This window comes from Trachurus trachurus (genome assembly GCF_905171665.1).
Source record: "Trachurus trachurus genome assembly, chromosome: 10".
NCBI lineage: Eukaryota > Metazoa > Chordata > Actinopteri > Carangiformes > Carangidae > Trachurus > Trachurus trachurus.
This window is the reverse complement of record NC_139894.1, coordinates 29,934,744-29,950,811: the sequence shown is the minus strand read 5'-3', so window position 1 is coordinate 29,950,811 and position 16,068 is coordinate 29,934,744. Positions and strand designations below refer to the sequence as shown.

Here is a 16,068-nt window from a genome sequence, read left to right as displayed (position 1 = left end):
ATGTGCATGTGTGACTTCCAGGCATTATTTTCTGCATTTTCATGCCTGTGTAGCAACTGTCGAGCTCATTAGCACTTTCAGTAAAATGGGCTAATCTAAGAAACAGTTGTGTCTGTGTGTAAATGTAGTTACTTCAGCACCATTAGTTTCACTGTGATTTTTCTTATACAATACAGTGTGTGTACAGTTGTAGAGAAAACAATGCCTTATGCAAACAGATACTTTTAGTAAAATGGAAATACACTGGAATATAAAAACACAGAATGCAGGTGAAATGGTGAAGGAGAGACTTGAATAAATGAGCGGAATAACAGAAGAAATGCAGATCACATTCTACTGCCTTTTCACAACCAGATTGAACACCTGGGATATATATATTGGAAAGACATGTTCAATAGTGTCCTACATCACCAAACCATTAAATGAGGGAATATGTTTTGGAATAAAGCTGAGGTCTACACACCTGCACAATCTCTACCAATGAGCATCAAAGCTGCCCTGCAGATTTGTACTGGCCCAACACATTACTAGAACATTTTGGGGGTGTTTACTGAGGATTTGTGGCTCTTCTTCAGATGCCTAACAGACCACACTTTGAGTTTACATGTGAAAATCCTCCATCAAAATCCATCATACCTGTCTGAATTACTCATACCCTATATTCCACCCCGCCCTCTCCGCTCTGTAAATTCTCATCTTCTGGTTGTTCCCACAGTCAATAAAAAATCGCTTGGTTATAGGGCCTTCTCCTACCGTGCACCCTGCTTATGGAATAGTCTCCCACTACATGTCAAACAATCCACTTCCACCGTAACTTTTAAAACACTTCTTAAGAAGCACCTTCTTACACAATGTTTTGGCAAAATTTGAGTGTCCTATTTATCTCCCTGTACGTTCTTTGCTTGTCCTCCACAGTAGGCTATGTTCGCCTATTTTTGCCTGTATTTTTTCTGATAATTTATTGTAAACTGTTGTGTAAAGTGACTTGCTATCTGATTAATTATTGTAATGAATTTTGTAAAGTGTACCGAGACCATGTTGCATCATGGTGATTTTACACTTTAAATAAACTAAACTAAACTAAAATTGGAAGTAAAGCAGCAGTGGCTTTATCCAATATGTATTTTAAGTCATTCCTGGTCAGAGGTGCGGTGTATGAGAGGGGGAAATGTACATTTAAACAAATAGCAGATACTTGATTTGTCATTTCAGCAAATTGAAATTGAATATCTATGGGGAAATAAGTTATTTTATCTGAGGCAATTTTTTATTTATTTGTCAAATACACACGAATGGACGACTGCCAAGACAAAGCAGCCGAGAAACAGAAAGTGTGTGGCATTTAAAACAGTTCAGATAACAAAAAAAAGTGAAAATGAATAAAGTTGCTTCTTACTGTTACTCCACATCAACCTATTTCTCATTTCCACAAATACACCAGCCTATCTCTGGCAGTGCTTTGGAACAGTCCTTGGAGCAGATCTCCTAAACAGTCTCTGGTATACAGTACATCACAGTACAAGTCCTTCATTAGTCCCGGGTATATCATAATAGGCTTCTTCTGATATTGCATACGGAGCAATAATTAGTGTTAGACTGATAATAGCTGTGCATATAGAAGAGTCCTTGGCTGTTGGATATAGAGCGGACATCGTCTTTAGAATAAAGCTTAAAAGCTTTTTGTATAATAACCTTCACTGTAGTAAGAGCACAAGTATTTACTGCAGCAGTGGTTATACAGCAGCAGTACTGTACATTGTGCAAGATGGGCTGAAATTGTCCCCAAGTAAGTGTAAATGTCATTTGTTATTTTTCTTCGTCCTTCTACAAAACCAACACAATAACTAAACACAGTCAAACTTCTCAAATTAATCTGAACTTTAAAGAGAACTTTTTCCACAAGGCTGATAGATTTTCAGCCTTTCAGATAAACAAGAATAGATTGAACTGTGAGATCAGATACTGACATGACAGAGGAGCTGGGACAAAAATGGTGAAATATTTCAACCAAATGATAAATTGAAAGTTCAATGCAGCAAGAAGTAAGATGCATCAATTGAGCTGCACACCAGGGCTGTGAAAACACAATAAGTTTGAACATTAACAAATTCTATACATAATAAATCTATTCTCACTTTCTAATTGCATCACCATATGAGCACACACAGCTTCACACTGCTCTAATTCTAATTTTTTCATGTTGCAACCTCCAGTCTGTACAGCCCAGGCTGTCAACATTGCATAATTGTCATGCACTTTGGTGTACTTCTCTAGTAACGCAACACTTTGTAGCTTTTCAACCTTCAAATAATGTTTCTAAACTCATTTAAGTGGAAGAAAAGCGGTTAGTAGGATGAATCGTGCCACCGCTGCAGCCAGCTGCAACTGCACTATGTAACCTTCCTGTTGGAGTGGTCCTGGTACACCACAGTTCCACTAAGCTCCAGAGACCGAGCTCAAGCCCAGTCTCCCTGCTCCCCTTACCCACACATGAGCAGCCTGTTCTGGGCTGCACGGGCGACCAGCCCCCCCTCCAGAGCTACAGCGACACACAAAACCCCCACCGGCACCGTCAACAACTTGGAACGACCTCACCCCACTCAGGCTGCAGCGGCGGCACAATTCGTCCTATTAACTTTTCTTCTACCACTTAAATGAGTTTAGTTATTTTAAAGGGATAGTTCAACATTTTGGCAAATTGGCCGATTGCCATAATCCCTATAGTTTTAGGAGTAGGTTCGTTACCGTTATTTGTCAGTGCAAGCTATTTTTAGAACCACGGAGCAGAGCCGTGAGCTGCTCAGAGCTACGCTACGGAGGCTAATGTGATTTGTTTCCCTCATCAAACTCATCAAATACACAATCCAATGACTCAAAAACGCTCTGGTGGACAAGTTGTGACCTGAACATTCACCACGCTATGAGATAATAACGGAACGTTACGAGACGGAGTTGTTTTCGGGGCAAATGCAGAGACTGCTTGCCCCGATGGGAACGCACATCAGCTGTTTTGCATGAATTCATCTCTAAAACAACTCTGTCTCGTAACGTTCTATTATTATCACATAGCTTGGTGAACCTACTCCTAAAACTATAGTGATTATGGCAATGGGTCAATTTGCAACTATCCCTTTAAGGCTGAAAAACTCCATAGTGTTGCTTTAATGTAATGCCAGTGTAAAAAATCTCCCTGATCCCATCTCGGTTGAAAGTATGTGACATAGTAGCTAACCCCTGACCTCCCTGCAGGAAAGAAGAGGATTCCTCTCCGGTGAGCAGTTATAGCATCATATTACCATTGTATACTTTATTATTATTATTATTATTATTATTCTGGAGCTTACACTTATTTATTGTTTAGGAGTTGATCTGTATAAAAAATCACCTCAAAGTGTCTCCCCACCTCCTATTATCCTGCTCTCTGCTGTGTCTCATCACAGTTTGTCTCCTTGTGCTGAAGCGGATGCTGCATCAAAGCACAGCAGGGAGACTGACACGAGGAAATGGTAAGTCCTATCCATATGGTGTCCAGTTACACACACACACACACAACCAGTGAGAGAGAAAAGATCTAACAGCCTATCTTTGGCCGACTGTAGCGGTCGCCCACATAAATGTCCGCTTGGCTTTGCTCTGATCACATAATTGCTCTGTGCATACCTCTCCCACACATACGCACACATACACACACACACACACACACATACGCACACACACAAAGAATAGGAGTATACATCGAGAGTATATACTGAAGCACACTCTGGGAATTTGCTCACACGTATTTCGTACACACACTTAGAACCTGCATATATAGTATACAGCACCCACACACAGACAGTCCCTGTTCAATACAACATGAAGCGGACAGTTGAACATGCAGGTACGCCTGTGAGCATACACGCACACATACACAAGAAATACCAAGTACAAACTCCCACCAGCTCACCCACGCAGTCAGCAAGCCGAGGAGCGATGGAGACACAGACATGTAGAAAGTAAAAGGTGAGAAAAGAGAAAGTAAAAGAGAAACTGTGGAAAGAATGACTACAGATTTTAGCTGTGAAAATAACAACTTGAACAGTTTGTGATGTGATATTTTTTCACTTTCTAGTCTTTTTGCCTATTTGTCATATTACAGTGGAATCATCCTGTTCCATAACACTTTCGCCCGACTGGACTCATAATCACATAATACACATGTACTGTAGAGGACTTTGTGTTGGTGCCTCTGTGTCCTGGGAGATGGTTTCTATTTGACTGCCCTTTACCATATCAATGGATTCCTGCCAGCTGCAAGGCTGCTGCTTTGTAGACGACATTGACCTTTGACCTCCCTTTTAAAAGAAGTCAATAGAGGACTGAATTCCTATACAAACTTTTGTCGTATATTTTGTCTCACTACTGCCAGCACATCAAATTCATACATGGAATCGGATGTGATTTTGTTGCAATTTTTCATCTGGAAACTTAATTCTCTGGTGTTTCTCTATAACATCAAATATTCATGATCAAATTTGTTTTTAAAAAATCTTTAGATATAATTTATAAAGGGAACAGTGTGGCATGTTGGGAAATCTCGAGACCCCGTTCTCCCACCACATGAAGTGTCTGTTTGGTACTTTTCCTGCAATGTTCTGGGCCATCATCTTAACTGTAAAATAGGTCTTCCTTTCTCACCGTTATGAGGGGACACTTTGCACCTCCACTGCCTTCGTACAGACACAGGGTATGTAAGTCATCAACAACAGGCAGGGCTTCTTTTACCTTAACCTTTGGCAGTTATCCACTTCCCTTTGTACCATTTAAGGTTATTCACAGGACTTGAACAGCTTAGACTTAAGAGTCTTAGAGTCTCCACTGGTTGCTCATCCAAAGCCAGGGGGATTTTGTTACTTCTGGACAGTCTCTATGCTAAGTAAAGTTGACTGCCTGGTAGTATATATATATATTTATATTTATATATATATATTCATGAGGCAAACATAAAAGTGTTGTCATTTTGTCTCTCCAAAAAAGCAAATATTTTCTTAATAAATCATTATCTGTCATCACATTTTCGTTGAATCTTATTGGATCCTAACTCGTGCACTAGCGTATGTGACATCAACTCTTTCCAACTGAATTCAGACCAAAAAGACAAGAGGAAAACATAGATGTTAAAATCTACAATGTGAACTAACTAAAAACTGCATTACATGTTTTATTAACCGAGATCACATCGCTCATAGTAAGATTAAAACTGTGAGAATAGGTTTTCTAGGCCTTTAAAGCTCATCTTCCTCTTACAGTAGTTTATTGAGTGCAATTCATAATAGTGTAATCCTCAAATGCTGTGTGTCTGTAATTACAAAGGCTCTCTAAAGGATTGTTTGGTTGCCCTCAAATTCCCTCGATTAAACTGCCGGGGCCTACACTCTCACTTATAAGCAAGCACATTTGTGAGGCAGGATTACATTACAGGGGAATCAATTCTAACTGGATTGTTATAATTAGATGACCTGAGTTTGCTAAAAATCAGTAAGTAATTTTCTGTGTTTTATCACTTTCAGGATTTGGCAAGGGTGCGGGACAATAAAATTAAACACGCTGCTGGTAATATTTATAATTACAGAACCTCCACTTGTAAAACCGCAGATCAAATCTTGTGGGAATCACAAATACGGACACAAAGACGGCATGCAGGCGATGTGTCTGGATGTAAACAAAGCCAAGCCGAGCGTACACAGCTGACCTCTTTGTCACGCATACTTAACTCACCATACAGAACCCTACAAAGCATTATTGAGACCACACGCCGGACGCTGATAGCCCAATCACACTCTCTCTGTCAAGCTGATCAGCTAGACAAACAAACAAAATCGATCAGGAATAAAAAAAAAAGACCATCAGCAGATCTGTCATCAGCTGGCTGCTGATACACGAATGAGCACAACGGCAGCAACAATGACAGCAGCAGTCAGACAAGCTGATCATTACACACTCTCAGCAGGAAAAAAAAAGAGAGAGGCAAGGAAACACACTGGCAAACAGAATGGCATCTTGGCTTTGGCAGAGAGTCTGGAGAGGAGTGTTATCTGAGGGAGGCAGAGGTGGTGATTGAGGAGAAAAACAGAGAGAAATCGCCAGAGCAGAGTGACATACAAGTCCACTGCATCAAGTTAAGACATATCAATGTATCAGAAAGGAAAGGAAAGAGCGAGGAGGTGAGGAAATACCAGAGGTAGTATTGTCGAGAGAAGGATGGAGAGTGTTTGCAGTGAAAAATGATGACAGAGAAACAAAAAAAAAGATAGAAATAGAAAAAAGAGTATGAGCAAAGTACAAAGCCTGGGAAGTTTCGAAAAAGAGGAAGGCTCATTTTCAGCGAAGTGGAGACAACAAACACCAACACCATTCATCCTACCTGAGTTCCTCTTGGTGATGAACTTGACATCATCACAGGCTCCTGAGGCGAGGAGGAGGAGGACGAAGAGGGGGGATATGGTCTTCATCTCTCTACTCTCCGCCGGCACCTTGAGAAAACAGAATGGAGTGAGGATAAGATATTAAATAACTGTAGCACGCTTGTTTCTGATTCATACATTTCAATCTGCAGATAACAAGAAAACAACAACAGTTAACATCAAAGTGTGTTAAAATTATAATTCTGTCCCCTCATGATGTTCTCTCCAAATTTAGAGAAACCATGCCACTAAATAAAAAGGAAAAAAATAAAAACAACCCTTCATTGTTGCAGCACTGCACACAGGATTTTCCGCCAATGTATTCCAAGCCTGGTGGGCTTAATCTTCAGGGAGTTTGAAGCAGCTCACTTAGAAACCAAGATACAATGCTTGTAACGCTCCCCAGCAACATCCATTAGTTAAAAGTCTTCCTTGACCAGCAAGCACCCCATCCTCAGCAAGCACGCACTTTTGAGAGACCTGAGTACAGTAAGAAGTGTTATGCTAAAACAACGGTTAGGAAATTTGCAAAAATATCACAGAATATATGAAAAAATATTATTGAAAATTCCATCTAGATGCATGTTAGCCAGGATTCAGGTTGGTACCACTTGGAAATGAGGTGTTGGGGTGGTTTTTATTTGGAAAGAATAAGAGCGAAAACGACAGTCCAGTGCCATACAGAGACCAGTATATGTATAAAATTCTTTTTAATGTTCTTCTTTTGGATTTGATACGATTTCAACTCAATGATAAAATGTATTTGTGTATCTGTGAGCCTTTACAGGGTACAAATGAAAAAAAAAAAAACAACTGAAAATAGGCAACCTCTTGTTGCGTGTGGGCCAATATTCTGTAAAACGTAAAAAAAAAATCTTTATTAGATGTATAGCAAAAGGAATAAAGCAGAAAGAAATATTAATATTGATCTGAAACACAAGATTGGTGGGGTTTTGAAAACATCTTTTTTTTCTTCAAATGATTAAAATCAAAATCCTGGAACTAAATTTGATTTAACCATAGACTGTGAATACAAAAGCTGCAGAGGCTTTGGGGACAGACTTTCTGAGCCAGCCATGTGAAATCACATTGATAGAACACAATCAGATTTTTTCATGCTTTCTGTGTACAAAAAAGTGTATGGGTGCACACACATACACACACGCACGCACACACACACACTCAGAGGAACCAGGGAAAGATCAAAGATGAAGATTGGCCATAGCAGCAGTCATTTCATTGTATTTTTCATACACATGACAATAAAAGGAAACTCAAACTCCAGCTTGAGTGCTGATTGAAATCACATTTCATTCACATGAGCAGTGGGATAGCTGATGACAGAACCTGGGATGGTGTAGATATGTGAGCCACAGCTATTTGCCTTTCAAGATGGGCACTGATGGGATGGGCATCTAAAGCTAGGAACAAATGAGTGTGAAGAACAAAGCCAAAAGAACAAAAATATGAGGAAGAATGCTGCATGTTGTTCCCACTTACAGTTGGAAATGATTCATCTCTGCAGGCTTTCAAGGCATCCTGCCTGCCACCACTTGTCGATTAAAGTAGGGTATCGCTCAAATTTTTAATATTTGATTTAAGATTAAAAGGCAAACATAGTTTTGCATATTCATGATTTTTATTTTATGAGAAAAGCCAAAAAAGTGCAGTCATTTAAAAGAATGACAGCATTTGGGGTGCCATATGAGTCAGCCTTATAATTTCACAATCCATCACACAGACACGCACCCACACAAACACACACCAAACACATCCCAGCAAAAACTATCACCTGTTACAACACCACAACAGATGAGAGATGCAACTAATAACAGTAGCACTAATGCTGAACCATGTCAAGGAGTCCCAATAAGCCATTATGCACAATACTAAGGCACTGTCACAGAAAAGCCCAAACTATTCATTATTGCATGTATTACATGCATTATTAACTATAATAATATTTACCTACTGTGCAATAAAGACAACAAGTATCTTGAAGCTGTACTGTATTACAGTTGCTTCACAATATACATATCTGATATGGCGTTCCTCATCTTCCCATCAGTTACAGGTTGTCTGTGTACATCCTTTCTCCATGCACTAATCACATTCTCTCGTTTTAAACTGTATGAGCACAATGCATGTGATGGAAACCTGCTAACATTCGTCCAAGCAACAATTCTTGTTTGCTCTCCACTTTATCTGCTGGCACTAGCGAGCAGGTTACTTAGCTTATTAGTTAGTAAGCTTCTGCACATGTCAACATGCCTGAACCTGTGTCATTGGCTGCTAAGTTGTTGTTACAGTCCCTATTCGTCAATACCACCAACATCCTGACATCCTGTGTGAGCTGCTGATGTTTTTATTGTTGTTTCATGAAAAGTCTGTTTGGTTTCTGTAGATCTACCTTCTGTTAAGCCGTTTTGTGCCTAGAAGTCTTGAGATGAAACACAAATTACCTCAAGAACAAAAAGGCAGGACCCCATTATAGAATTGCTAGAAATTACCAGACATCTTTTCCATGAAAAGAAAAAACAGACTGATTGGCTTAGATTGAGAGAGAAGATGGAAGAACTGTCTGAACACTGATTTACAACTGATAGATTACATGATTATGGACTTGTACGTGATTTTCCTTGATAATTAGGGCGTTTTGTTTAGTAGGCTTATAAAAGTCAAAATGTAAGCTACCTTAAGGGCATTTTAATGTTTGTACAAATGGAAACTTACTTGACAAAGAAACGAACAAGCCAGGACTTTGCTTCTTTCTTTTTTTTTTTTTTTCCATTTGCAGGATTTGCTGCGGCAAGATTCATTCTTTCTCTTCCTTTTACAAGACATTTACAACATAAGGTCTGCCTGTAAAAACCCAGCAATACAGCACATTCTGAATACCAGCAGTCTATAACCACTGTCATTGTTTTCTGCTAAAGGAACACTTACTCCATTTCTTACCACACTCATTTTTTTTTGTTTTTTTTTAAAGTATATTTTGGGCCTTTTTCGCCTTTAATCTATAGTATAGTCGAGAAAGAGACAAGAAATAAGAGGCAGAGAGAGGGGGATTGACATACAGCAAAAGGCCACCTGAGTCGGCTACAGCAAGCCTCTGCATATGGGGCACCTGCTTTTCCAGCTGAGCTAAATGATGCTCCACCACACTCATTTGTTTTTAAGAACAACATAAAAACTACCCATTAAAAGAACGTTAACAAGTTTATGACAAGTGTTGGGCGGACAAGACAATGACAAACAGGGAAGTATTCTCCTTGAAGAACTCCACTTTAAGTTGGTCGAGTTGAAGCCAAAAGCTTAAAGGGATAGTTCAACATTTTTGAAAATTGGCCCATCGCCATGATCCCCCTAGTAATAGCAGTAGGTTCGTTACCTTTAATTGTTGGTCCAAGCTGCTTTTAGATCGGGGGAGAAGAATACCGAGCGGCGCAGCTACACTACGGAGGCTAATGGAATTTCTTGGTTTTGCTCATCAAACTCAGCAAATACACAACCAAAAAACTCAAAAACGCTGTGGTGGACAAGTTGTGACCTGCACATTTACCACGCTATGAGATAATAGCGGAAAGTTAAGAGAAGTGAAGCAAATACTCGGAACTACTTTCTTCAGTGAACCACTGGTCGGAGGGACACAGTGTGCGCACCTCAGCCAGTGCCGTAGTATACGGACGTATCTGCAGTAAACAGGCGCTTTTGAAATCACTCCGCCGAGCAGCCGTCTAGAGTGTAAAGTCCGACTTTGCCTCTAAAACAACTCCATCTCGCAACTTTCCGCTATTATCTCATAGCGTGGTGAATGTGCAGGTCACAACTTGTCCACCACAGCGTTTTTGAGTTTTTTGGTTGTGTATTTGCTGAGTTTGATGAGCAAAACCAAGAGATTCCATTAGCCTCCGTAGTGTAGCTGCGCCGCTCGGTATTCTTCTCCCCCGATCTAAAAGCAGCTTGGACCAACAATTAAAGGTAACGAACCTACTGCTATTACTAGGGGGATCATGGCGATGGGCCAATTTTCAAAAATGTTGAACTATCCCTTTAAAATACATTCAAGAGTTTTGACAGTAGGATCTGGTATAGTTAACTCACTGCAGAAGAAGTGATGAATATCTACTTCCTTACTTTCCTTTAACCTTATTAAAATCACTACAGTATGTAGAAAACATTATGGGACATCATGAGATCTAAAACTGAAGAAAACATGGTGATGATTAGCTGTATTTTTCCTATTAAAAAACACTAACAATACAACTCAAGGGAAGCACGTGGGACAAAGCAGGCTAAGCAGAATTTGGAAGCCTTTTGTGTTTTTGTTTTGCCTCTCCTCGCCCTCACATGCTGCAGTCAGTCTCCGGTGCTCAGAGGAGGAAGACAAGGTTGTGTCAGGTTATGTTATATTAGCAGAAAAAAGCTAAATTGAGCTGTTGTCTTTAGGCAAAGATAGTGAAGCCGGAAATGTCTGACAAGCTGTGGTGTGAGTCAGTCATATGTGGGAAGTGTTTACATGGGTTATTCTGGAACAGTCAAACATAAATGGACAGAAAAATCTAACGGTGTTTAACATCAAGGCCTTGCATTTTTTCAGACATTAACACCTAGAAATAGAAATAGAGCTCTTAATGAAATGTTACAAGGAAATTGATATTTTCCTCTCTCCTCCATCACAATAAAGTCAGAATTAGAAGAGAGCTTGTGGGCATGAAGTCTCTTGCTTTAGGACATACTATATAAGCTTCCTGAATCTAAAACAGGCCTACCAAAATGAAATGAAAATTAAAATAACAACATATTTTTTAATTGTGACGGTTGTTATGTTGTGAAAAACTTTCCAGGTAACCGACATACTGAGGCATTCGGTGTTGAGGAAAGTCAGAGTTTTGGATAACAAAACTCTGTTATCCAAAACCGACGCATCTCTTTATCTGAGGGGTAGCAATCCCTATCATCTCAGGAAGTCTGTAGAAAGCCTGGGGGAAATCTTTGACAGCAGCCTCAGCATTACAGCATGCACAAAGAACACCTGCAAGGAGCTGGAGGCGTGGCTGCTGAGAGAAGCCGACAGGATGGGCCTTCCAGGAAAATTCAAAGTGTGGATTTACCAAGGGATGAGACTCTGATCTGGAGCTTGTGGTTGCTGTTTTTTCAGCATGATTTCCAGATCTCCACCATCTCAGACTTGGGAAGCAGGGTCCGCTGCTGCCTGAGAAAGTGGCTAGGCCTGCTTAGGAGTTTGAAGAGGTGCATCCCTATTTTATCTGGAACTTTATTGCCATTTACAAAATGTAAAAAATAACAGGCAATTTTGATTATACAGAACAGTAAAAACACCTTGAGAGCTACTGGTGAAGAACAGAGGACCTGCATGGACAAAACAAGAAGAAATACTTGTGTATTGACCATTGCAAGTTCTTTTGTTCAGGCTGACTATGATGTACTCCTCCAACCATCCAACCCACTTGGTCAATACACCAATGTGCTCGCTTTGCCACTGAAAGAAAACCAATGAGCATTTCATGAGTGGCTGTCAAGTGGCCAATAGCAATAGAAGCAAAACCAGGTGCCCAAGACAGTTGTGGGTGTGAATCTCATACTTCAGTGCAAGCTTGTGGCAAACATACAATCATCAAACTGTCACTCACAACGGCATTACCTCAATTATGCAGATTAAAGTTCAGTTACTGTACAGTTGTCATGAAGGAGGAAATTAGCTGAAGAGACAAGATTTGTTTCTTGTACCAGGCTGTAAACATGTTTGTTTCTGCAACAATTCTGCTCATTTTAACATGGGAGTCTTTGGGGATTGACTCACTCTTGGGGCCAATCTCTATAGCAGCCATTTGAAGCAGTACAGTTTTTGATACTTGGCCTCATTTTCCAGCTTTGGAGGTTGCCACTTGGTCAAAAGCAGCTTCATCGGAGCACAAGGACATGGAGGGTGCAGAGAAAGAAACTCCAGGTGGCTCCCCAGATAGCAGGATGCATCTGGCTTACACTTGCGCCACATGCTTTGGTTTCTATTGGCTCTGCACACACCATGGTTACATGGCCTGAGTCTGGCCTATATACAGCATGACAGTCAGAGGCTACTTCTGAATCTGAAACAGTTCTGGCACTCTAGAAAATCTGCTGGCTGTCTGGCAGCACTGAAGAATAACACCCAGAATGTATGGGCACTGGGCAGGGCTCAGGCTATATAACCGTGCACTGGGCATACACTGGGCCAGACGTTTGTGTACAAAATTGGACTTTTTCCCTTGAACCTAAGCTGAGGGGTCAGATCTGAAACACACAAAACACCTGACAAGCTTAGAATTCATCACTGGTGATGTCCCCTGGCTAGGCATCAGTAGATGTTTCATTACAACTCCAAGAAAGCTGTAATGAAAGACTAAATGAAAAAGCAAGGCCTATTAAACCAACACAGTACAAAGAGCTGAAGACTTGTATGAGTCACACACATGCCCTGTAGCTTTCCAGAGACAGAAGAGGACATTTTTGATCCTTCCACTTTCTGAACCTTTTAGTCAGAAACATAGAGGCCTAATGTAACTGCTGAAGGCTGTGTATTTGTGTGTGCGTGTGTGTGTGTGGTTAACGGGTTGTAGCAAAAAACTAAATTTTCATGCAATTTCTGTAAGGTGAGAAAATCTTCCTAATAATATCTATTCTATCTAGTCAATATTATAACTACTATAACTATAGCTGTGTAGTAACCCAAATCACTTAAGCCCTGCTCCAAACAGTACCGGTAATTGTGCAATTTCCAGAGCTTATAACAAACTCAATTCAATTTCAATTAAGATTTATCAATCGAGTGGCGCGGTATAGCTCAGTGGATGAGCAAGCACCCCATATGTAGAGGCTACAGTCCTTAGCCGGCCCCCAGTTAGAATCCCGAATCCGGTGGCCCTTTGCTGCCAGTCATTCCCCCAATCTCTGACTCCCCATTTCCTGTCTATCTCAGTCATCCTATCAATTAAAAGCAAAAAGCCTTGGCTCAGTTAGTATCTACCATCTACAGTAGTAACCTGAGCTCCTCATCAGTTGCTTGGTCTGTTATTGTAGGGTTAGAGGCAATAACAGAAAAAATCCCACTGGGGTCTGGACCATTCAAAAGTCAACTTAGTGTTGACCAATTCATTGGTTTAACCCACGAGCTAGCATTATTTTGGCTAACTGTAGCTAATTCTACTGTCTAAAGCTTGGGATGTTATGCATTGTGCTTGTTTATGGTCGAGAGTGAAATCAATGAGTTTTGAGTATTTTTGTGCTTTTGAGTGGTTGAGGTTTTACAGGTGTAGCAATATTTAACAAAGGTGACAGGTCAAGCAAATGTCAATCCAAGTAAACTAATCAAATAAATCCCTGGTAATCATTTTTGTATCATATTGTTTAAAACTTTGTTCTGTGTCTAGGCTATTTTCCATTTCACATTAACAGCAGGTTTTCACTTCACAATGCTAAAACATTGTCTACGCATCCATAGAAAGACATTATGTACAAATGGGGCAATTTCTAAGGCAAGCTATCATCTTGAGGCAGTGTTCTCATTAGTATAGCACACTTAAACCAGACTATTCTCAGTTTTAGCAAGGAGCGGCAAAGCCATTGTCTACCAGGAATATGTAGGTGTGTGAGTTCATTTGTGGTGACCCTTCCTCCTATAGATACATAGTTTATTGATTAACAGGAGATGTTTTTAACCTGTGAGAAAGACAGACACAGAGAACAGGAACTGCAATGATTTTATCATGCATAATTTCACAACTCACTTTAGCTTGAGGATACTACAAGTCCTTTCATTGCTCTCACACACACTTTTTTTTCTCCCTTCAGTTTCATACTCTCATAGCCTCGCACGCACATTAAGCTATCCCTCTCTCACACAAGCTCACTCATAGTGGCAGCAGTCTTCCTCTTACACTCTGATTCACACATAGGCCCCCTCATCACCAAGTACTGAGCTCTCTTTATCCCGTCCTCTCTGTCGCCCCCTCTGCACTGCCTCACATCCATCACACCCATCACACACTCACCCAACACACACTCACCCAACACGCACACACACACACCAAGGTCAGACTCCCTGTCCGCTCTTCTCCACACATGAACACTGACACACTTGCTAAGACAGCATCAGCAGCTTGTTTGATGTTTGATCCACCATGAATGCAAGCATGGAAATGGAAGCTCATGCCATGAATGTGTGTATATATATATGTGTGTGTGTGTGTGTGTGTGTGTGTGTGTGAGAGAGAGAGAGAGAGAGAGAGAGTAAAGGTAGGGGGATAAAATGAGAGTAGCGGGATATAACTAACACAGAATAATGACAGTTACCAAACATAGGGAAAGAAAATGAGAAGAAATAAAGAAAGTGATTGTTGGCTATGTGGACGGATATCTGAGGGGTTTGAGCACACACAGTCAGAGAGAGAGAGAGAGCAGGACAGAACAAACACTATTAGAGCATTACAATCCCCCATATCGCTCATCCTCTCTGTTGCTTCGCTTTCTTGTCTGTCTGTCTGTCTCTGATAATGATACCCCAACACCAGAGCACAGGGAGATCCAAGCAAGGTCAGAGTGTGAATAAAGCAAAGTGTCACACATTACTTGCACCAGGAAAGGTTGGGCTATGCAGAAATGTATGCTTTTATTTGGGTGTGAGTGCATGCGTGGGTCTTGAGTCAATCAGATCTTCCCATTCTGAGGTCCCAAGGACATAATATTAACAAATTGGGGTCAACTGGGGCCTGCACTGTGAGTTTGTTTAAGGATGTGTGATATGAATATTGTGCAGAGGCAAGACGGGCAGAATCATGAAACTACATATCTTAGGCAGCTGATTACATTCCTCTTTTGACACTAAAACTCTGTGATATTTCCTTTTGATATATCTGGGGAGAAAAACCATCATCAAGCTGTTAATCCTCCAAATTTGGTCTGCGCTTGAGAAGGTCAAAAGTTCAAATGATTATTAACAAAATACAGATTTTAAAAACCAAGTCAAACACTGAGGAAAACAAACACAAAACCACACAACATACATGTATATACAGTACATACTCAGACGCCCCAACAGACACACATAAGCACACACACACACATAGATAGCAAGCTATTCTTGTCCCAAACAGACCAGTGTTAAGCCATTAGGCCGCTTCAGCCACACATCCAATATTAAAGACAGCCTCCAGGCTTATTCTGTCACAGTATCTGTCTCTCCCAAACTGCATGACTCATGCTGTTTTGGATACAGAGGCAGTCTGTGTTTTACATGGAAACATAAGCCGCCTCGTCATCATTATCAAAGATTTGGTCCTTTTAATCTCTGCGAGAAGAGGTGTAATTGGTTTCAGCCTGGTGTCACAGACTCTTGTTGTTAAAATGGAGACATATTTGTAAGGTTTAGTATCTTTTCATACTGTATCTAAATGGTTCCGCAATTCTCTCAATACAAGAAATCATCAAGATATGTTTTAGGTTGTTAGAGCAACCACAAAAGTCAAACAGCCAGTGTACTGCCTTGTCAGTCTATGTATACAGTCAATCCTTTTTTTTTACTGTCTCCTTCAAATGGGCAACCTGAGTTTATCAGTTCATCCAACTG

The 16,068-nt window shown here is 40.5% G+C and overlaps 1 protein-coding gene across 1 annotated transcript in view; it reads right to left on the bottom strand.

Moving 5' to 3' along the window:
- Positions 1–6,491, bottom strand: part of il1rapl2 (interleukin 1 receptor accessory protein-like 2) — a gene marked incomplete at both ends in the record, with an annotated part of 378,330 nt that extends 371,839 nt beyond the window's left edge. Inside the window, one exon of the mRNA XM_083980948.1 lies at positions 6,404–6,491. Coding sequence (XP_083837074.1) covers positions 6,404–6,491 — 88 coding nt within the window. The remainder of the gene's footprint in view (positions 1–6,403) is intronic.
- Positions 6,492–16,068: the final 9,577 nt, after the last annotated feature.